Raw genomic sequence first — 21,321 nt, 5'->3', positions numbered from 1 at the left:
TCAGGCCAAACAAGGGCTATACAGACTGCCTTCTAATGCCTCCAGAGTACTCAAAGTGTACAGAACTGTTTGTACCGTAGCCCAGCAATGGCCAAGTTCCTTTATCAGGTTATTCTTTGAAGGCCATTTGAAAAATTCAGGATCTTAGGTTATCTTAGGGTGAAACACACCAGCTTCTTTTCTTAGTTCTGATGAATCGGGTTGTTCCATCTGGAAAGGTTTATCTTCGACCATTTGACTGTCTTCTTCCTTCTTCGATTCTGGAAAATCAGCAGTTTCTTCAGTGGAAGAATGAGCTGGTGTAGCAGCTATGAAGATGACATCATCTTCAAAATCGCCAGGTGACTTTGCATCATGACACTCCAAAGTAGTTTGGTCTGACCTGGCAGAGAACTTACTATTTTCTTGGCTGACATCCGTTTTCTCCAAACCATCTCCAGGTCTGCTCTCTGAAGAATCTTCCGCTTCAGCACCATCACCCTCAGGATTGCTCGGAGTAAACAGCGTTGGTTTCTCTCTACTTTCAGACCAAGCATCCTCCACCACTCCATGATGATGCTCAGATGAGTCTCCAGACAGCGCTTTAGCATCTTCTGGTAACTTTTTTTTTAAAAAAAAACAAAAAAAAAAGGTTCACAACCAATAACATGCATATGCTTTTTCTCAAAGCAAGACACACACAAAAGAAAAATATGTACCAGTGTTTGTAAGTTTTACAAGCATCACCTTAAGCAAGGCACTACAAGATTAATTCTCATTCTAGCACTATCTTTTAAAGCTGAGGGGAAAAACTAATCACACTTTTGACCGCTTACTGAGTTTCCAGGTCCTTGGAGAATTAAGGTGAAGTGGGTCTTGTAAGTGCTTGCTTACAAGCTGTTGTGAGGCTTGTTCTCAGCACTGTTCACTGGCTTCACTACTGTGCCTTCAAGAGGAGGGAGCTTTGCATAACTAAAAGCATAACCCAAGAGCTCTCTTTTGTTATGCTTGCTTTTTCAAGTTGGATGCACTACTAAAATATCCTAGCGTTCACTGTGCCTGTAGCATGGAGCAAGTAAATTAATCTGGCCATGCTGCATTATTAGTAAGAACTTCGTATCGGAGGGAGAGCCTCTTGTTACAGTTGAGCAGCTCTTTCTAGCAGCCAATAAAAACAAAAACCAGGTATAAAAAAGGTATCGTAAAAATGCCCCTGATTTTGATCGGCAGTTGCATGAGGAGCCGAACCAGGGAATCCGACTGACAGAACAAAAGGAGGAGTAGAAGGGGGCAACGTTCAGATGGACCAACTTCGTTTGACAGCTGTACAAATGCTACCCCTGATGCAAGGCAAGAAACAAAACTGCGCACTTCAGGGCTGGAGAACAGACAACAGTACAGCTCTCTTCACCAGGCGTCTACTGTTACCATAGCTGAAGGAAACGCAGCCTCGCGAAAAGAGAGATTGAAAGTAAATGCAGCTCATGACTCATGTTGCTTTTGAAGAGGGTTAATTCACAAAGCTTAACAAACCCAAACAACTGGCTCAATCTATAGTCCTTTACCTTCCTGCCAGACCAGCCTTTCAAAAGGCCTAGCGGGGAGCTGAACTCGCAGGTTGGAACAATCACAGCTCCTAACACCTCTCGGGTAAAAACCGCCAAGCTCGTTGGCACTTCTTCTGAACACGTTCCTGCAGGCACGTGACATTACAGAAGGTCTAACATGACCTTTTTTGAGCAAATTCAGGTCTGCCATCCCGATGTGCAGTTCCAATTCTCAATATAGGGAGTTTTGGCAAACTTGAAAAAAAATCTAAATCAAATCAGAGTCTGTAAAGCCTTTAACCGTAAAAGTCACTAACTACAGCCCAGCTTACTCCAACAGTCCATCTTGCCTTCGAGTTCTCTTCCCTGACAGACACTCTATGTTTCTTTGCTCGCGGAGATGCAGAGGGAGTTGCTAGGGGTGTGGTGCGAAGGCTGGATCTGAGAATAGACCGAGGAGTAAACCCAGGACAACCGGAAGCAGATGTGGCCAAGACTTTCGCTCTCTATGAAAAGAAATAAAAACATCTACTTGAAAACCAGGCAAACCTTCAAAAGAGTAGACTCCACTCGACAGAAGCATTAGTGTAAAAAATTGTAAACTGCGATTGTACCAGCAGAGAGGACAAAGTTTAGCCTCTGCACTGGTCTTTTTCCAAAGGTAGGAAAACATTAATGATTAAGGAAACGTGCTGTTCATGTTTCTTTTGGCGCTTTTTTAATGTCAACATAAAATGTTATCTTTCAAACTAATTATACGGAAAAAAAAAGGATGTGGCACCTTGTTGTCTGCAGCGCACTAGACTTAATTAAGTGACACTGCTGTAAAAATACCTAGACCTCTTCATCAAGAAGCGTTGAGGTCTTCTTAGCTCAGCTGAAAAAAGACTTGACAGTACTGACAGGGTTTCCCTCTTCAAGACTGCTCCCAACGTACTGCTTCCAAAAGGACTTTATCTGCAATAACCACATGCATACTGAAAATACTCCACAAGTTGAATCCAACAGTGTTGGTGTCAAATCCCTTTGCTGGTTTCATTTTCAACAAAGTTTACAGGCTTTTGGTTTGGCTGTTTTTCACAGGTTCTTTAAAATACTGACCTTAACCGCAGGAGGAATCTCCAGTAACTTCCGCACTGATGCCCCTGAAAATTCCTTCTGTGAGATGGAACTGTGGATATTTGATTTCAGTGGGCTGGAGGCCATGAACAAAGCAGGGGCTCTGCATGGTGACTGAGCGCTACCACCCTGTGCAGCAGAGCATGAAGGAACAGGACGAACCACCAAATCCAGCGGTCTGTTAAGATCCACAATTTAAAAGAGGAGAATAATTAAAAAATGCAAAAAATCATGCTGCGTCCAAGAAATTGGAGATGAAACATAGCAAAAACATACAACAAACAAGAAGTACGGGTGAGCCCTCACACTTCGGGTGATGCATGAGGGCCATGAACAAGTTACAGCCATTTTCTCTTTCTTTGATGATTCCTTTACATTTCATACTTCATTTCCCAAGTCACTGCCTCTGAGGCAAGAGTAGCCCAATTTTAAGCTGCACAAGTGATGTGCTTCTCATGTCAGAAGAAAAATTGTCTACATTTCAATGCTGGGACCACTTCAGATTCTCCACTTAGTTGTGTCCCTGAGTTGGCCTTTTCTTTAGCAGATACAAAACTAAATGCAAACAGAACACTTTGCAAACACTGAGAGTAAAGACACACTCTCTCACACACACACACATACATATATATGAGAAACCACACCTTTTTGAAATAGTCGTTCTGTAGATCTACTATACCTGGAACAGTTTTGTGAACGTTTTGTAAATAGTGTCCCAACAAATGCATCGCGCAACTCTGTGCCAGCGAGAGGATGTGTTACGGCTGGTGGTTCTGTAGCAGTAGGACTAGATTTAAAAGGAAAATGTAAGTGACTTTCAATCCCTTGAAGCCCGTACGTATGAGAACTCAAATTTAGTTGACCGTACCACCTAGAGGAAAATCATCAGACCGCTGCTAGCCTCTTTTCTGCTCTTTACAATTCTGCCTGGGTTTTGGGTAAGAAAAAGGCAGAAACGAGGCAGAAACTGGGCAGGAGGAGGTAAAAGAGTACTATTTGGTCACGCGATCAAGTCTATCAAAATCCATACACCAATAGCTTGGACGGTAATCATAGCTTTACTTTCAGCTATCTTAAATTCTGTAAACACATTTGCCATCATACATATGCAAATATATGTGTTTACAAGATCATCATAGCAGAAGAACTCTCTCCAACTATTACTTATGCTGTATTGTTTCTTCGCTGTTATATATCGTATGAGTAAAACAACGCCAAACAAAGCTTTGTTCAGGCGCACCTTCCCTCCGAAACACTAGCGTCATTCAAAAGGATTTTTCCCTCTCTCTCCCAACACGTAGTTCAAGACTAAACACTGTGAAAAGGCTGCTCACCTAGCATAGTGTGAGAAACTGGTTTGCTGCTCATTTCCCACTCCAGCTTCTCCAATTTTGGATAATACATTACTGATAAAAGTTGCTCTTGTATGCACATTTCCTGTGTTAGCTTGTTTTGTTACTGTTGACAATGGTGTTGGTCTTGCAACTGTAAAACAAGAGGGAAAAAACATCAGCCTCGTGTAATCAAAGCCGTGGTTAGCTGTCCATTATATATCACCCCCTAAAAAGTACCTTGACTTAAGACCGATGAAGGCAAACGGTAAGGCTTGGCCCTCTCCACAGCCAGCTTCCTTTGAACTCTAGGCAGGATCTTGCCATATTGGTCTACCGTGGAATTTCTGGCAACCGCTCGCTCTCTCAAGGGAGGATCACAATCGTTCTGATCCATGAAAAGCGTAAAGCAAAAAGTTAACTGATTGCAAGAAGTTCATCGCACAGAACTCTCTGTGCTCTTTCTAATTAGTGAATAAATTTCCTCCACAGGTCGAGGAAAATACACCCACTGCACACACCAGCAGCAAGTTCTGCCCATCAGCATGCACCAGCTTCGCCTGGTAGTTTTGGCAAAGTGGAACGAAGACTAGAGGAATAACAGAACCCACAACTTCAAAGTAAAACACCTCTGGCACTCTCCAGAACCTTGTTCTGTTACACTTGCTGTCACCTGCAATTCTCAAACGGCTGACAAAACACCAGGCTCTCCCTTGTTTTCCCCCAATATATATGAAGCACCAACACTAAACGTCCGTGTCTAACTGTATCCTCATTCAGACACCACAAACCCAGTTAGGACACATGCAACTAATTCCACATTCTTTGCTTAATTCGAGCCGCAGGCTGGGCTGCCTGTTGGTCTGAGGAACACTCTCACTTTTCCTCCGACATTTCAACTTACGGAAGGCTAATTCTAATCTTTGCTTGCATGCCTCGGCATTACAGTCTCAGTTTACTGAGTTCCAACTAACTGGCTTTGGGCACATCCTCTGCTAATACCCATTGCGCATTTTGTGCAGTTGAGTTTGCCGTCAGGAATGCACGAAGGGGACAGAACAAGTACAACTACGCAATGACGTTTGCAGGGAAACAGCGGAACTAAGGTCAAGCAGCTTTCTGGACTAGGACGACAGGAAGCCGTTCTGACACCCAAAACGCTAAGGTACAATTTCCTAAAATGACAGAAAAGGCGTGAAGCATTTAAATTCTAATGGGTTTAAATTTTAGGCTGTTCAAATACCGTATTATCATGTAGTGGTAATCCTTTACAAGGATAATGCACAGACACGCGACACGCAGTAGCAGCTTAATTCAGCTGGTGTTCTGATACTTCTCTCCGGTGAAATGATCCTTCATAAATTTTTACTTTTTTCTTTTAGGTTCTTTGTTTGTTTGTTTGCTTTTAAACACATTCAAAAGTATCCTTTCCTTCTAGGCATATTCATTACACCCAAAGCAATTTCTACACATTAGAATACATATGGGGTATTCCCACCTTTTTCTGAAAACGGGTTTCAGACAAGGGAAACACACCAAATACTGCTTACGGTGGCCAACAAAACTCCTAACCAAGCTTCCTGACCACAATTCTGAAATTTGTCTTACTAACATGCAAAAGAAATCCCTGCTCAAATGCATCACAGGTCTCTGAATGATTGAGAGGTAGCAAAGGGTATTAAAAACGTTCTTGATTTACCAAGTTATTTCCAAACTGGAGTCATGATCAGAATATCTCATTTGAATGTAAGAGTCTACATCAGGCTTGCAAAGGAAACAGTCTACATGCTAGGCCAGCTTGCCAAGAAATTTATTTTAGCACCACCCTGTGCAGAAGTGTTCTCTGCCCTACCACACTTCCACAAATCTAGTGAAGAATCCAGGAGACAGGAAGATGAGGCCAGCAGGAAGACTGCTCTCCCTGTCCTACTACTTGCTCCACTGGGCAATGACTAGCTAGCTGATCCTTCAGCTTAGTTCCTGCCTGGGGGAAGATGGGCTGTGCACCACATAGGCTCCATCTCTCATGAAACTCTTCAGAGAGAAAGGGAGGTGCACTGCAGATGGGAAGCCTATGACAGAGGGGGGTGAAGTCACTATGGGGGGAGAAAGCAGACAGAAGGTCGTGGGTGTCATAAGACAAAGGTGATTAAGGTGTTGCAGCAACAAGAGGGCCGTCTAAGAGGAGAAAACTGGGCTACTGTAGCTTCCTTGGAAGCAAATGATCCTGTTTAGTGCAGCAAGCTGATGTTTGCAATAGCTCGCATCCGAGTGAGACACCCCCCTCGTCAGCTACTGCACTGGACCTAACGCTTGAGAAAGTGATGGGGATCAAGGTCGTTCTGAGGGAAAGACGCTTTCTGCTGCGCATGACCAGCACGGACTGCACACTTCCTTGTGCCTATCTGTGGCGCAGGATTACAAGACGGGTCTCTAAAGACAGATCTGCTGGGGCTGTTGCCAGTCAGGCTCAAGATGGACGTATTTCCCCCTTGATTCCCTGATGTGCACTCACCTGACTCAAACTGGATGGCTCAACATCAACTAGTCTCGGAGACAGCAAGCCAGCTACAAGACACCTCTTGTAGCTCTCATGAATGGCTTCTCTTATTGCAGGACCCTGTTTCTTTAAAAACTTCAAGGTCTGAAACATCAATCGAGCATTACAGATTAAGACAGCACTATTATTCAGTCACCGAGGTTCTGGGTTAACCACTAAGAGAAATAATAGAAATGTTCAGGTAAACTGTCAGAAAGCTTGCATCAGTAATAAGCTTTAGGTTTGCAATCTGAGTAAGTGGTACTACGTAGAGTCTTAAAGCTGGCAGACAAACCGTTACAGATTCTTTCAAAAAATCCTGTACGACAAACTATCAGCCCTTGCAATGCTTAGTTAAGCATTGTTTAGCTTCTCTGTCAATATACAGGCCTTCCTGTTTCCATGAACGCTGACACAAAATACGTTCTATGTAAGCTAAAACTAACACACAACTTCAAATCACACTTTGGAAGATCCTTTCTATGCTTGTTTGTGCAGAAGCTGATGCATGTTGGAAATATTTAGTCAGCTCAAACTTAATGCAAAGTTCTTTGTCACAATCTGCGCAGTGGCTCCGAACTTATACTTCGGCCAAGTTTGGGAGAAAAAAACATTTCATTTCTTCTCCAACAGTTAAATAATTTTCCACTTTCTCCATTCTGTCCACCTTTTTCAAGTTAACCGGGGATCAAAACCCTAACTCCGGACTATGCAGGCAGTTCCACTGAGGGGTAGTAAAGAAGTAACAGCTTTCCCCGACTTCCACAACATCTTTGTTCTTGCTCCGGGAGCAGCGTTCTATTCCTTTCTAGACATTCAATCCCCGACCGTGCTTCAACAGGAGACAACGGTAGTTTTACAGCCCCAAGAGTGCACCTAAAACGTTACCCTTTGCATAAAACTGGCAGGACACAACTGCAATTATGCGCGTGGGTGGGCAGGACGAGCATAAAATGGTCTCTGACACTCAAAGCCGCGCAATAGAAAACTTAGACAAGGTACGTCTCTTGACATTCTCGGTAAAGACACAGTAAAAGATCACCTCCTTCTGGAAGCCGGTGCAAGTCACATGAACAACTCCGCAGGTCAGCAAGCACGTAACATCTGCAAAAACAAGGAATGTTTGACAACCTCCCATACTCTCACAGCCAGGTTATGACCAGATTACAAGTTTTAAACAGCAGTGTCTGGAAAGACATAACTGAAGACCCATTTTCTTCATCAGATCACTTACAAACCTGTTTTAAAAAACAATTACTGCGTGCAGAAATTTTATCTCTAGTGCTATTGAGGCGCTGTGCTTTGAGCTTCCGTTCAAAGTCATTTCGTTTTATGACCGCCACCACTTCACAGGCTACATGACAAGAGCACCAAAACCCAAAACTCAGCAGACTGTCAGAGACGTTCCACAATATTAAATAACTTGTTAGTACAATGTAATCAGAGTTGGGTTTGGGGGGAGGTTGTGTTGTTTTGGTTTGGTTTTTGACTGACAAACAATGAACAGGAGAACCAATTTCACAACCAAAAGCAGTGAAATACCTACCAAAATTATAGTTCCTTGGATGAAAAAACTGCTCAGGTGGTGGATAAGAAGGACGAGCTCCCCGACTTAGACTCCGCTCATGTACCAGAATATCCAAAAGGAGGTTTGGAGAAGTCATGCTTATCACAGTGTCCAGTGACCACAATCCAAAGTAGGGGCAGTCATGAAGGAATTCTTCTGGCCTTAAAGAAAACAAGTGCATAAGCTAAAGGCCGGCATTCAAATGAAGTTTTTGGAGGGGTATTGAAAACAATGTAAGAAAAACCTACCTTAGTGAATCTGGCATTTGAGCATGATACCAGCGATTAATGTCAAATACAGCCAAATAAGCAGATGGTTTTCCCTGACCACATGTGTTCACTTGCCAAGTGAAGACTGACACACTGGTCTCGGGAGATATTACTGTAAAAGACAAGACATTGTTTCTTATGTGTAGAAAAGATGATCTCTCTGATATTTTCAAAACACCACTTTCTGTTTTGGCTTCATTCTGTTCTATCCCTCATGAAACACAACACTTACTAAGAATAATCAAAAAAATGTCTGGAATAGCAAACACCTCTGTGATAGGTTTCAGTCATACTGCCTCTTTTTCTTGTTCAAATGGTATCAGTTCTAAGCCAAAGCAAACACACAATTATTAGCTAATTAAGTATTCCAGACATTAACAGTTGATCAAGACGTTTAGCTAGACAAATAGTTTAGGGAAAAAAATATGCTAGGGACACGTACATTGCTACTTTCAGAAAGCATACAACTATTTATCATGTACACTCGTATCAATCAGTAGGCATTCACAATTTCCAGATTTGAGTCAACTGCAAGTTTTAAGACTAGCCCCTTTCCAGCATATATTGAAGTAAAGAAAACTGAACACAGTATTCAAGGTGCAGCCTCACCACTGCCGAGTACAGGGGGGTGATCACTTCCCTACTCCTGCTGGCCACACTATTTCTGAGACAGGATGCTGCTGGCCACCTTGGCCACCTGGGCACACTGCCGGCTCATGTTCAGCTGGCTGTCGAACAACACCCCCAGGTCCTTTTCCACCAGGCAGCTTTGCAGCCGCTCTTCCCCAAGCCTGTAGCGTTGCATGGGGGTGTTGTGACCAAAGTGCCCTGGCACTTGGCCTTGTTGAACAATTGACCTCGGCCTATTGGTCCAGCCTGTCCAGATCCCTCTGTACAGCCTTCCTACCCTCAAGCAGATCAACACTCCTGCCCAGCTTGGTGTCTTCTGCAAACTTACTGAGGGTGTGCTCGATCCCCTTCTCCAGGTCAACAATAAAGATATGAAACAAGACGGGCCCCAAAACCGAGCCCTGGGGAGCAGCATTTGTGACTGGCTGACAACTGGATGCAGATGCAGATACAGGTTTGAACAGAAAAAAAAAAGATCAGGTAACATTCCTAAGCAATGGAGGGAATGATCTTGTTGTTCAAAGACGACAGCTGGAGGAATAAAGGGACTGACCAGCATTATACACATGACCCCACCATATATCACTATAGCATTTCAGCAAGCACAAAATAAAACCTATTTTTCCCCTGAAAGAAGTCCCACATCACTTAAGCACACAGTTTTTCTTTTTAAATAAGCCCAACAAGCTAGTCTATGCAGACATTTAAGACCTTCAGCCTGTGGGTACAGAACAGCATTCATTGCTTAGATTCCAAAACCATTTATTGTAGAATAACCAAACACGGACATCAGAACAAACCTTCATTAACGCTATCCTCGCTGTCAACGCATTTGTGAAATTTTTCTACAGTCTGGCAGCTGAGTAATTTAATATTGCTCGTTTGCCCTCTCGAGGGAAAGACTCCACCCATGAGATCTAAGCTGTACCTTTCATCACAGAATTCCAAACCCTGGGGAAAGAATAAAAGAGGAGGAAAAAGGTCATTTTGAGATTAAAACATACAGTATACCTAAATATGAACGAATGTCTCTCTCTGACATAATATGCATATTATACTGTGTATTTCCCTTGAGTTCTTTATTACGGTAAATAGCAGGTACAACTGACATGCAAGAGAATTAAATGTCAAATCGTAATGGGTAAGTTTGGCTCTGAAGGCTTTGCACAGCTCCAAAATGTAGCATTTCCCTAACGTTATTCAGATCGGAAGATGTTTTGCAGAATTCTATGCGGCATCAAGGCTTCTTTACAAACCTAAACGTATATTTACAAAGCGATACCTGAAATAATACAACAGATATGCACGCAAAGCTCTTTGCTCCATGTCTTGATTACAGAACCGATGGAGTTAGAAAAGTCGTGGCACTACAGCAGCTAAAGCTCTGTTGAGAGCTCTTCTCTGCAGGCACACCACTGGAGAGAACATGCACCCCTCTGTCGCAACTATGAGGCCTTCTTACTGGTTCACAATCTTCTTTCAAACCACGTCAGCTCTTACCAGCTCCTCCTCGAAGCTTGTCAGAGACTAACGGGTGAAATATCCCTCAGTTCCTGCACCAAGCACAGCCAAGAGCAAAAGGGGAAAACAGAGAGGACATGGGGTGCAGAGTAAGCAAACTACTTTGAGATACACAGAGACCCCGGCAGGATTGTGTTGAAACTCTGCTGCCACCATCTCCCAAGTAAGCACTAACTGAAATGCTCTCTTTGCAAATACAGCATTTGTTCAACCGGTCTACCGCACAACACATGAATGTGTGTATTGTGGACAAATGGCAGCTCTACAACTAAAAAACCACCCAAAACAAACCACAACAACAAAACACCAAACAAAAAAAAAAACCCAAAAACCCCACGCACCACCTAACATAAAACAACCCCCAAACTGATCAGACCACATTCTACCCAAGTTCCCTAAGCTTTCAGAGCTCTCAAATGAACTGGCATGAAACAACACATTCCCAGATGATCTCATGCGCTACATCTAATTTGCCGAATCTGAGAAAAGGCAAGCTTTCTCTTCATAGTTCCAGGAAATAAATATCAAGGCAGTCTAAACCAAAAATAATTTAAAAACCAAAATTAACTCTTTCATTACTGAGAAGAAAAATAATTCTGAAGCACAGCAGCGTATTTTACATTCTCCACCCTGGGGCAAGCAAATCTAAGGGAAGGAACTCCATTGTATGGAAGATATTAAGCACTGTCTTTATCGACCAGTAAAATATGAAGACACTTTTCAGATGAGATGCACTCAAACTTGGCCTGGCAAGTGGGAACAACTCTTACCTTTGCTGCCACTGAGGTCGGACAAGAAACTTGACTCGGCCAGCCATGTAGGCAGACAGTCATGTAGTACTGACCACTCTGTGACTACAAGGAAGTATTCTGAGACTAAAAGTGCCCGCTGTAGAGCACAGATTCTGCCCTAGTGCGTCTTCGGGAGGTTTTGGCGGGTTGGGAGTTGGTTTTGCTGGGCTTTGGTGCTTTTTTTGGCTGTAGGTGTTGTCCCGTCTTGGTATGTGTAAGTGGCTCATCTGGAAGCTAGCTGAAGAACCTGTCTCTTCTCCCCAGAGGGTCCAGCTGTTTCGTTCTCTCTTCCACTTACCTTGTACGACTGGTTCCTCTTTCAGTCTTCCACGACACTCATCACAGGGAAGCGGAAACAGCGGGGCAGTAAACTGCCTCAAACCCAGAGACTGGTGCCTGACACCTCTCACAAGCCTGTGAACGTGTGGCTGGTTGCATGGTCTGCACTGGCTTAAAAGTCTTACATTAAGTACACCACAGCTTTCTCAGGCCACAAACACAGTAACCCTATTTAATCCCTTTGTGTGCTTTTTTTCAACAGTGTCAACTGGAGTTTCTAGTAGATGCATTTTTAAAGGCTGATGAAACGTTTCAACCCTCTGAGGTAAAGACTGACACGCGTCACACCTTTTGTTCGGGAAAATAAGACGGCCAAGACAAAGAACAGCCAAAGACTTGAAGGTCAAACATTTTAAGATTGAAGGGTTGAGACAGAGCAAAGTAGCCACGAGAGAAATGGATATAGACACCTCCTTTTCTTCCCAAAGAAGCACACAGTACCAGAATTTGTCTGGGCCGCTGCTAAGATTGTAGCCAAAAATAACTTTTAAAAGAGGATAAAACAAGGCGGAGTTCAAAAGTGAAACTGCAGAAAGATCAAAGAAACCTTCTCCTATCAACCTGCCAAAGTGCTTAGATCACTACAAGAGATGCAGCAGAGAACCACAGAGAAAGCCCACGTACAATTAAAAAAACCCAATCAGGGTGCTCTCCTCCTCTAGAGCACGGTATAGTTATGTCATATAAAAAAAACACTGCGCATAAACAAAGACAAAGGGATGACATCCATATCTAGATCATGCTGAATCACTTGAAGATATTTCTACTTTCTCACCATGAGAGAGAATGCATCTTAGAGAAACACCACCTTTTCCAAACACCCAACCCTTACCTAGTCAAAAGCAACGCTTACAAGTGAGGAAGCACCTTTCTGCTATAGAAGGAAAACCAAAAAGATCCAAATGTAAACTCATGCAGAAAATCAAAACGCAGAGTCCCGATAAGAACATGTACCACGCGAGTGTTTAGAAACGAGTACCACGATGCAAGAACCACCCCTATTTCATTCCACACCTATTGAGGACATGCACGAGAAAGTATCAAAATAGGAGGAAAGACTTGCTCTGAAGTGAGATTGCTTTCCCCTCAAAAAGGTTTTGGAAGAGTTCCAAGCATACTACTGAAGACAATTATACATACATTATAAATATTATACACACATTAGACAAATATACATTCTACTGAGTAGAATTATATATACACACAGACAGATGTGGCTTACATCTGTTAGATATCAGAAATATCATGATACCTCATCTATATTTTAAACACACCACCTTTGAAGCCAGTTCTAAAAATTTATGTATGCTCTTCTGACCAAGTCATACCACTCTTTACTGTATGTACATATTTTGCTGGCTTTAAGAGTAGACTGCATAGGTGACCCAGCCAAAAAGTAGAAAGGGTTACCTTTACAGCTACTAAGCTTCAGGATCAACACTTAAGAGACGCTGTAACTACATTTCATTCCAAGTCCAGCTTGCAGAGCTCAAAAGAAAAACAAGAATATAAAAACGAAGATCAGAAAAGGACATGAGGGGGGGAGAGAGAGAGAGAGAGAGGGGGGCCGTATTTTAAGAAAGGGAGACAGAAGCTTATTCAAGCCTGCGGTTTGGTTAAGCAAAGCTACTCAAAGTCCTGTCTTCTCTTCCTACGTGCTATTAATTTGCTGTTTCAGTCAAGAGTAATTTTACGGGTAAAAGCTGCTGCTTCTTCAGGAATTGAATTTATACGAGCCCTTTACAGACGAATCTAGCTGGAACACACGACACTGCAGTATACAATTGTATGGCTTGTTTTCAAAAAGTATGGCCATAGGCCATGCCCGAGAAGCTCAGCAAACCATTTCTTTTTTTAGAGGTCTCGGAATTGTGATGGTAACTATTAGCCCTGACAACTTAACTGACACGCACTTAGAGAAAATGACTGTTTTCTTCCTCTCACATACATGCACGTCTTACCTCATACATGACTTGTCCTGATGCCAGGCGTTTTCTGTCACCAAATTCTAACTGCAACAGATGTAAACTCACAACATCACCTTCACTGAAAAAGGTAAAAATGAGGAAATTTGATGACAAAGCTGCTTTGTAGTCCTCATTATCATTTTATTAGATCTAGACTGAAGTATTCTTAAGAGTGTGTTCTTGCTGAAAAGAAAAACACCACTTCCCAAAACATCACGATTGGTCACATTTAGCTGCTAAAACATAAAGGAGGACGTTCTGACACTAGCACACCTTGAGGGGCAAATGCTAACCATACAATTTGGAGGCTTTAGCATGTTGTATGGACTAAATAATGTTGGAAATAGTGTGGAAATAGTGGAAATAGAATATCTCTTCACTTCTTCATGGTGAAAAGCTCTCGATCAAAACTGCTTTAAAGTCAAACTGAAGCAGACTGCCGCTCCATGAACACCTGAGCTGGTTAAATAGCTTCCCGGTGCTGGAAGAGAGCGCTCTTTCTCCCCGTCCCTTCCCACCAAAGTTCCAGTCCCTCTCTTGCATACACTGCACCCTTCCACATACTGATTTGATTCATTAGCCCAGCAGGCAACCGGTGACTTTTCTGCTGACCAGTGATCGTTCTCTGCCAGCTGAGCCGAACCGGCTCGTGAAGGCTCCAAAGACTGCTAGAGTTGCCGCAAGGGAATCGGCAATACTGTCACCTCCCTCCTTTAGGGGCAGCAGGCTGTTATATCGGCACGTTTACTGGGCTAGATCTGCAGCCTCAACTACTTTTAACAGTAATTTAATACCGTGGTGCGAATATCAAACAAGCCATGAAGCAGTCGCCAAGAAACAAAGGAAATCATTTAAGAACGCAAGCACAAAAAGACAGCTGCTGTTGCTTTGCCTTCTTTTCAGGAGGTAGGAACTACTAGGTCCCTCTTCACATCCGTTAAAGCCTGTCAAAATTGCCTTGTAAGCGTAACACCTTCCCTACCTCAGACAACCTCCCACACAGCTACATAAACAAAAGCAATACACATGTACCAACTGTATGTCAACAAATATATTTTTAAAAAAAAGTCAGTGGCTTCCAGTAAGTTTCAATTCACCTTTCTTGTGTAGACTGAACAGCCCACAAGTAGCAACACTTGCGAGGATCATTCTCAGGCTCTTGAAAAGTGACAGCATAGACAGGAATCCTTCCTCCTTCAAGCTGAGAGTGGTGCCTACAGGGTTCAAGAAAAAAGAAGAAAGGTCAGCCCGCTGGCACAAACTGCAGAAGGGCAGAAGCATCTTCTGAGAAAAGAGCACCTTACATGCTTATCCTCAAAGCACAAAAGGTCATACTTCCGGCTCAGACAAGTGAGTCAAGGAAGCCACTACGTTTTATGCAACAGTCAGGAGGTGAGGAAACTACTGTCCATCAAATGCAATAACCTGGGCTAACATCCTACTCTGCCTGAGAACAAGGAACACAAATGACTACTTCAGCTGCCACGCAGAAGATTGGTCCTGCTCTTGTAGCCTACTTCAATATTGAACTTAAAAAGCAGCATAGCTCCTGAACAAAGCTAAAATGGCACCAAGCAGAAGAAGTTCCTCACTTCTTCACCTGGACGACGTAAACCATTTTCTCTTCCAGGCTTCTGAACCGTATCTGCACCTTCACAATCCATTCTTGCCCCCCTAACTATTCCTCCACCGTCTTTTTACGCATCCAATAGTTTCTGGTCAGTCACTGCAGATGTGCTTAAGGGAATCCCTATCTGAATTTGGTCAAGTATTTCAAGTGCGATTGCTCTGTGGCAGAGTTAAAAACTTCTCGTTTGTATTGCTTATAGATTTATGCGTCCCTTATGCTCATCTACAAGTCTTCCAAGTAAACTTTCATTCACATGCATCATTGCCTTGGAAGGGGTCAATCCCCTACGTCAGTCAAGGCTGAAATGCAGGAAAGAATCTGCCTTCTGGCACAGATCAGCTACTGGTTTTTCATGTCTCACTAGTTTCACCCTGGACACTTTAGAGAATATTATCACCAAAAGCGCATTCTTAACATACTTAAGCCTTTCCATGTATGCCCCAATGGCAGCAACTGGTGCTGCAACATAATTTCTAAAATCTCTTTCATCAAAATACACACATTTCCTGGTTTCACTGAATTCTACCGAGAGGACACACTGTCTTACAGAACTCAGCTCTATCGCACCCTAACTGCTTGACGTCACCCCAAAGGAGCATGCTTTCCACGATTCCTCAATCCACAGGCACAAGAAGGAAAACAATGCTAGTCCATGGGGGAGAAGGCGGTCCACTTAATCCATGTAGGACTTAGCAGTTGTCTCAGAAGAGGATTTCCAAACATTCCAAGGTTATAATCAAAATTCCAGTCCCTGAAAAAGGTCTCTCTCCTAAATTAACATACTTCCTTCAGCAAGAAAATTGAGACCCCTCCCCATCCTGGCATGGTCAAGGGTACAGGCCTACTTACTCCCGCTGCAACGTTTTCATACTCCATAGTGACAGGTAGCCATCTGAAAAACCCACAACGAGCTGATTGCTTCTGCTTATGTAGCACAGGGTTGATATTGCTGCTCCTGAAGGATTTTGTAATTGGAAACAGAGATGTCTTCCTTCTCTGGTCACAGTTTCTCTTCTTTGTGGAACTTCAGCAGGGATTCTAGTGACGACTTCTAGATATACACACACAAAACCACACAATAAATGAATGCGGTATGCCATTTTAAACACTGACGTGACAACAGGTATAATCTACTTCTACCGTCCCAGGCAAAACACCCGTTTATGCAACACTTCTCTTGCTATTTCCATGCTGGATGCGTTCAAAGAACATTAAGAACTCTCTGACGCGATGGGTATTCTCACTCGTATTTCAAAACCTGGTAAAAGTGTGACCTTCATAGACAAATTCTTCTTGCGCTCTGTAAATCAGAGGAGTCTGGGCCTCATGACGAAGCTATCTATCTGAAGTGACATCTACTCCTGAAGCCGCTGCTGTAGTAGCCGAAGCAGCGTATGCAATCGGAGTACACAAATCAGAGATTTCATTCATCCAAATGCGTGGTTTTTCATACGTCAGATGTATTTTAAAAAACGAGCCCCAATTTTGCCCCAAGTCAATTTGCAGAAGCACAAGAACATTCCGGAGAAATAGGGCACCTCTGACACAACTCCCTATCAGGCAGCTGCACCGACTCAGATGCTACAATTCCTACACCTCACTGGCAAGAATCATAGCGACATAGGGGTCGGGGTGGGAGGGAGGCATTTAGAGCACTGGGAGGAATATTAAGCCGCTCCCGTTCTTAATCAGTTGAGGACTATACGGTGTCAAACCACCATCTGCAATCAGCAGTCGTAAATGTCTGCACACTAGTATCTTCAAAGTGGGACGTGTATTGTTTATTTAAAAGACACACCTTTCCTTCCTTTCAAATTCGAGTTTAAAACCTGCAAGCTTACCCAATGCTTCTGTTTCATTCTGACGGCAAGACAAAACATCCAAGCAAAGGTCAACCAGAAGTAGATGACCAGCATCTGTAGCCACTGCTGCCACTCCAAAGAGCCATCGCAGACTCCGATGTAGGTGCCCAGTGCTCACGCTGGGTCCTCCGTCATTAGTTATGGGTTCTACAGCAGTTACCTACAGGAAAACTACAAGTTGCTATTCAAGCTGTTTGACAAGCTGAAGAGAAATCATTCAGAAGTGAAGCCAGAATTAGCACATCAGAAACAAGACAATAAATACAGGATCGTCGGACTCGGAAGCAAAGCCTTGTTTCCAATTACATCAAGGTGGGGCGGGGGGGGAACAGAAGGCCCTCTACAAAAACCTGTTCCTGCCTTCCACTTACTAGAGTTCCTACAGTTACCTAACTGAATTAACTTCACCTTAAAGTTGGGAATTCTATTCCTAGAGCTTACCAATTTCCACCTCCTCCGTAGAAATAATTAACTCTAAGAAAGCACAGAAAATCAGTTCTATGCAAGAAACTTTATCATATTTAAGGGACTTAAGTAAGAAAAAGAAAACTAAATCTAGTTCTCCCACTGCCCACAGCCCATCAGCACTGCCATACAGCCGGTGTCACCTTTGCCAAACAGGCATTAGGATAAGCCATGGCTGTCAGTCAGACGAGGCGGCGGGCACCCGCACTACAGCTATACAACAAAAGAACTAGCGTTCAGCCTTCTTACAAGATGCAACACAACGGAAAAAGCTTTACGTCAACAACAAAGTTTCACATGAAAAGAACACAAAGAAGTGAGCATCACAAGGTAGGCCATGTTTTTATATCTTTCTTTTTACCCCCAGAGGTGGGGAAAAATATCCAAAGCCCTAAGCCCCAAAGCTTTCTCCTTTCCCGTATCAAGCGCTTACTATGACTACACGGCCTGGCAATCTGCCACAGAATTTACCTTTCATCTTGGTCACAAGAATTCTAATCTTAGCAGTACCTATTAGTAGTTCAGGCACCTTTAATTTGTTGCAGGTTTCCAATCTGTCAGGTGACTCACTAAAGGCTCTTTTTGCCTGTCCTAAGTCAACATAAAAACCTGCTGTGCTCTGAAGCCACCTGCTTGCTAGTCTGAGATTTGCAGGAATGTGCCCAAGCCATCTACTGCACAACTGCGGAACTTGGACATATTTTAAAGGCAGTGTTTCTGACAGAAATCAAGCATGTAGGAAACATATGTTACAGACAGTTTGAAGAGTGGGGTGGGGTTTTTTGTTCTTCTCTCTGGCCAAAAAAAGGTATTTTTCAATGCCTTTTTGTGCAAGTGGAGAGTTAGGTAACTATGTGCTCTACAATAAAACCAGAAAACTTGCTTCACTATCAGTAAACTCAAACGATAATGGTACCGTTAAGTCCAGGATTTTACATCAAGGCTGTCTTGACGGGGTACTCGGAAGTGACAGCGTCTTAAGGCAATATAGAAAAAATTCCTCCTACAAAGAGACGCTCCACAGCTTTCCCTGCAACATGACTATGCAGCACCTAACCACTTAAAAGCTTCGTTTCTCCGACTAAAAAGTACGCACCCTTCCTGGAAGAGCAACTGCTTTAACCACTTTTGATATTCCAAAGTCGTACAGGCAGAGAACGCTTCCCTCGGCTTCTTCCAACCCAACCAGTAGTCCAGTTCTCTTCTGCCAGGAAAACTCCTTTACCACACGAACAATGGGAGGCTGTTCATTCACGCCGCCAAAACGATGTGCCGAGAGCCGCTCTCCTGTCACAGAGTTCACGACCTCAAGTTGAGGACCACACGCCAGCCATGCTAGGCGCTTTCTCCCTGTAAGAGAAAAGCAAGCTGACTACGGCCCATCTCCAAGAGAAGGTTGAAAACAACTGAAAAATCACAGTCACTGCCCCTTTCCTTCAAGAAAAGTACCTAACAGAGGAAGACTGACTTACCTCACTTGGGTCAATTATTTAAAGTCGCCTACTGAAATCCTCAGGCAACGCATCTTAGAATTAACAACCTTCTTATTTTGCATTTGTACTTGCCATTCCTGCACTGAAGAATTCTGATCATTTGCGATAAAGATTACAATATATTGATCTACAGTCTTTATACCATGTTTGGCTTGTTTTTGCTAGAAATCACCTGAATACATACGGGAATACAACTCTTGGAGCATACTTCTGACGCAACAAATCTAAACCAATCCATTTCTAGTTTCTGAGTTTTACTTGACACATGCCTACTTTGGGCAGGGGTTTGGACTTCAGCAAGAAACTATCTTAAAATGGGCACTGTTTGAGCAAACTTAGGCTTTTACACGTGCCGATCACAGAAAGAATGTAGCACACTTTGTTTCACTGAGCTACTTCAAGCTCCAAGGAAGTCTTAAGTCAATTACTGCATTTACAGTCCGGTAGATGGACTCTACCTGGGCTTAACAGAAGCCTAGACATCCAGATGGGCACTCAGCTCTATCCAGTTTCAGATCACCCAGAAACTCAACTACCTAATCTGCTCAGCCACTTCCAGCAGCTCTCACTGGCTCCTCATCTGCACCCCATTAAGTACTTGGGAGATATGGGGCTGCGGCGCTGAACAGGGTTATCCTCTTCGTTCTGTTTTCATTCAGACTAGAAAAGAAAAATGGGGGGGGTTGCCTCTGCAACACTGCAGAAGAACTATTTCTGCATGTGACGTTGGATGGTCTTAGAGCTTGAGCTGGTACAAATAAATACGGACCAAAGCAACACTATTACTTTTTTGAAAACTGCCTTTTGTTTAATGAAAAATGGAGGAGGGCCCACTGACTGAGCATAGTAACTAAGTGAATTATTTTAATGGCACAAGACCGGTGCAAGCTGTTGTAATGTCAAAGTTTAACTATTTGCTTTTGTTAATTGAACACCTAATGCTAGTGTTTTACTATTAGCATTTTTAATCGTTAAAACATCCTTTTTGTTCTCCCAAAACCTGATGCGTCTTAACAGCACCAACCTGACACAGCTGATACCGTGACCCTACGCGTCAGGTAACCTCCAGGCAGTGACAACTTTATACCTAAAAACTAAAGGAAAATGCTCACCTCCAGAAAACTTCCCGCACAGCACAGAACCTGGGGTTATTCCGTCTTCCGCAAGGGCCTGGATAGTCCCCTCGGGAAACTGCAGCAGACTGCTCGTTACCTGAGCCGTTAGGTCTCCCATTCTTCACTGGAAATAAAGGCAAAAATGTAAAACCAGACTCATGTCAGCCATAAATATTTCCGAGATTGACAGAAGTTTCATCAGTACGCTCTGAAAAATCTCCTACACATCGCCTGTAGCTCTTTTCCTTAAAAAAATGGCACTCAGGACAGCTTTTGATCCCACAGCAGAGCAAAAGGAGAACCCGTTGCTTTCCCGATGCCTGTGAGATCACCAGCAAAAGGCGTCACAGAGGTACTGACAAGGTAAGTAACAGGAAAAAACACAGTACACCGAGTTCAAGTCTACTCACATAGGCTAGTAAGACGGGGCCTGAGAAAAATCGTATCTTAAAAAGCTTCTCAGTAACAGGTATAAGTTTCCATTTGTCCTTTCCCTTGGTTTTATACCATATCATTTATTGTCAGTTGTCTTCTAGTAGATTTCATGCATCATTTATGTCTTGTTCACTTTTGCATGTTTATTCTGAACATTAAGGAATACTAAGTTCTTAACTACCTTCACTCTCAAATTCTTCCAGAAAATGTACTGTTGATATTTTCACATTACGAGCAATACAGACTTTCAGAGCTCATCAGTTAGAAAGTAGTTTTCCGTACTCTGACAACGTAAACATAACGCAGCACTTCGAGGCACTGATTTTTTCCCTGGGCTTGAATCCTTGTATTGCTTATTCCAGTCCCTTCCTTCCTATCGCCTGTCCTTCCCGGCAGGAATTAACAAAAATTTCCTTTATTTTTTTGGGGGGAAAACTTAAAAGCTGAAGCGTTTGACACGATTACATAGGAGGCCAAATAAGAGATACTCCATAGACGTGCGAATACAAACGGCTTGAAGTATCCATGTTTTGCAAGTTCTGTGCGTTACTGAAAAAGCCCCCGGAAGACAAGACAGTTTAATTATCTTGCTCAAACAGCACTGCTTTCTTCATGAAGTCTCAAAAGGCAGGCAGTACGCGTCGTTCACTGTTCCCGGCTGTTACACACGCGGAGCAACTCAGGCGTCAAACAGAACCCTTACTCTGTACTACGAAGCACTA

General features: G+C 43.1%; 1 protein-coding gene across 1 annotated transcript; it reads right to left on the bottom strand.

The window, feature by feature from the left end:
- Window positions 1-144: 144 nt before the first annotated feature.
- LOC309404188 (protein ELYS-like) lies at window positions 145-20,282 on the bottom strand (the record flags this gene model as incomplete). The annotated part of the gene is made up of 15 exons (XM_081998572.1): window positions 145-600; window positions 2,628-2,823; window positions 3,980-4,130; window positions 4,217-4,364; window positions 6,492-6,620; window positions 7,558-7,619; window positions 8,062-8,243; window positions 8,331-8,463; window positions 9,782-9,932; window positions 13,594-13,678; window positions 14,697-14,813; window positions 16,079-16,280; window positions 17,071-17,251; window positions 18,653-18,906; window positions 20,162-20,282. 15 exons carry the CDS (start codon window positions 20,280-20,282, stop codon window positions 145-147), a joined length of 2,568 nt encoding a protein of 855 aa, XP_081854698.1.
- Window positions 20,283-21,321: the final 1,039 nt, after the last annotated feature.

This window comes from Phaethon aethereus (assembly GCF_964289735.1).
Source record: "Phaethon aethereus genome assembly, chromosome: 3".
Taxonomy (NCBI): domain Eukaryota; kingdom Metazoa; phylum Chordata; class Aves; order Phaethontiformes; family Phaethontidae; genus Phaethon; species Phaethon aethereus.
Note: the sequence above shows the minus strand (reverse complement) of the source record. Positions and strands in the feature narration are given on the sequence as shown.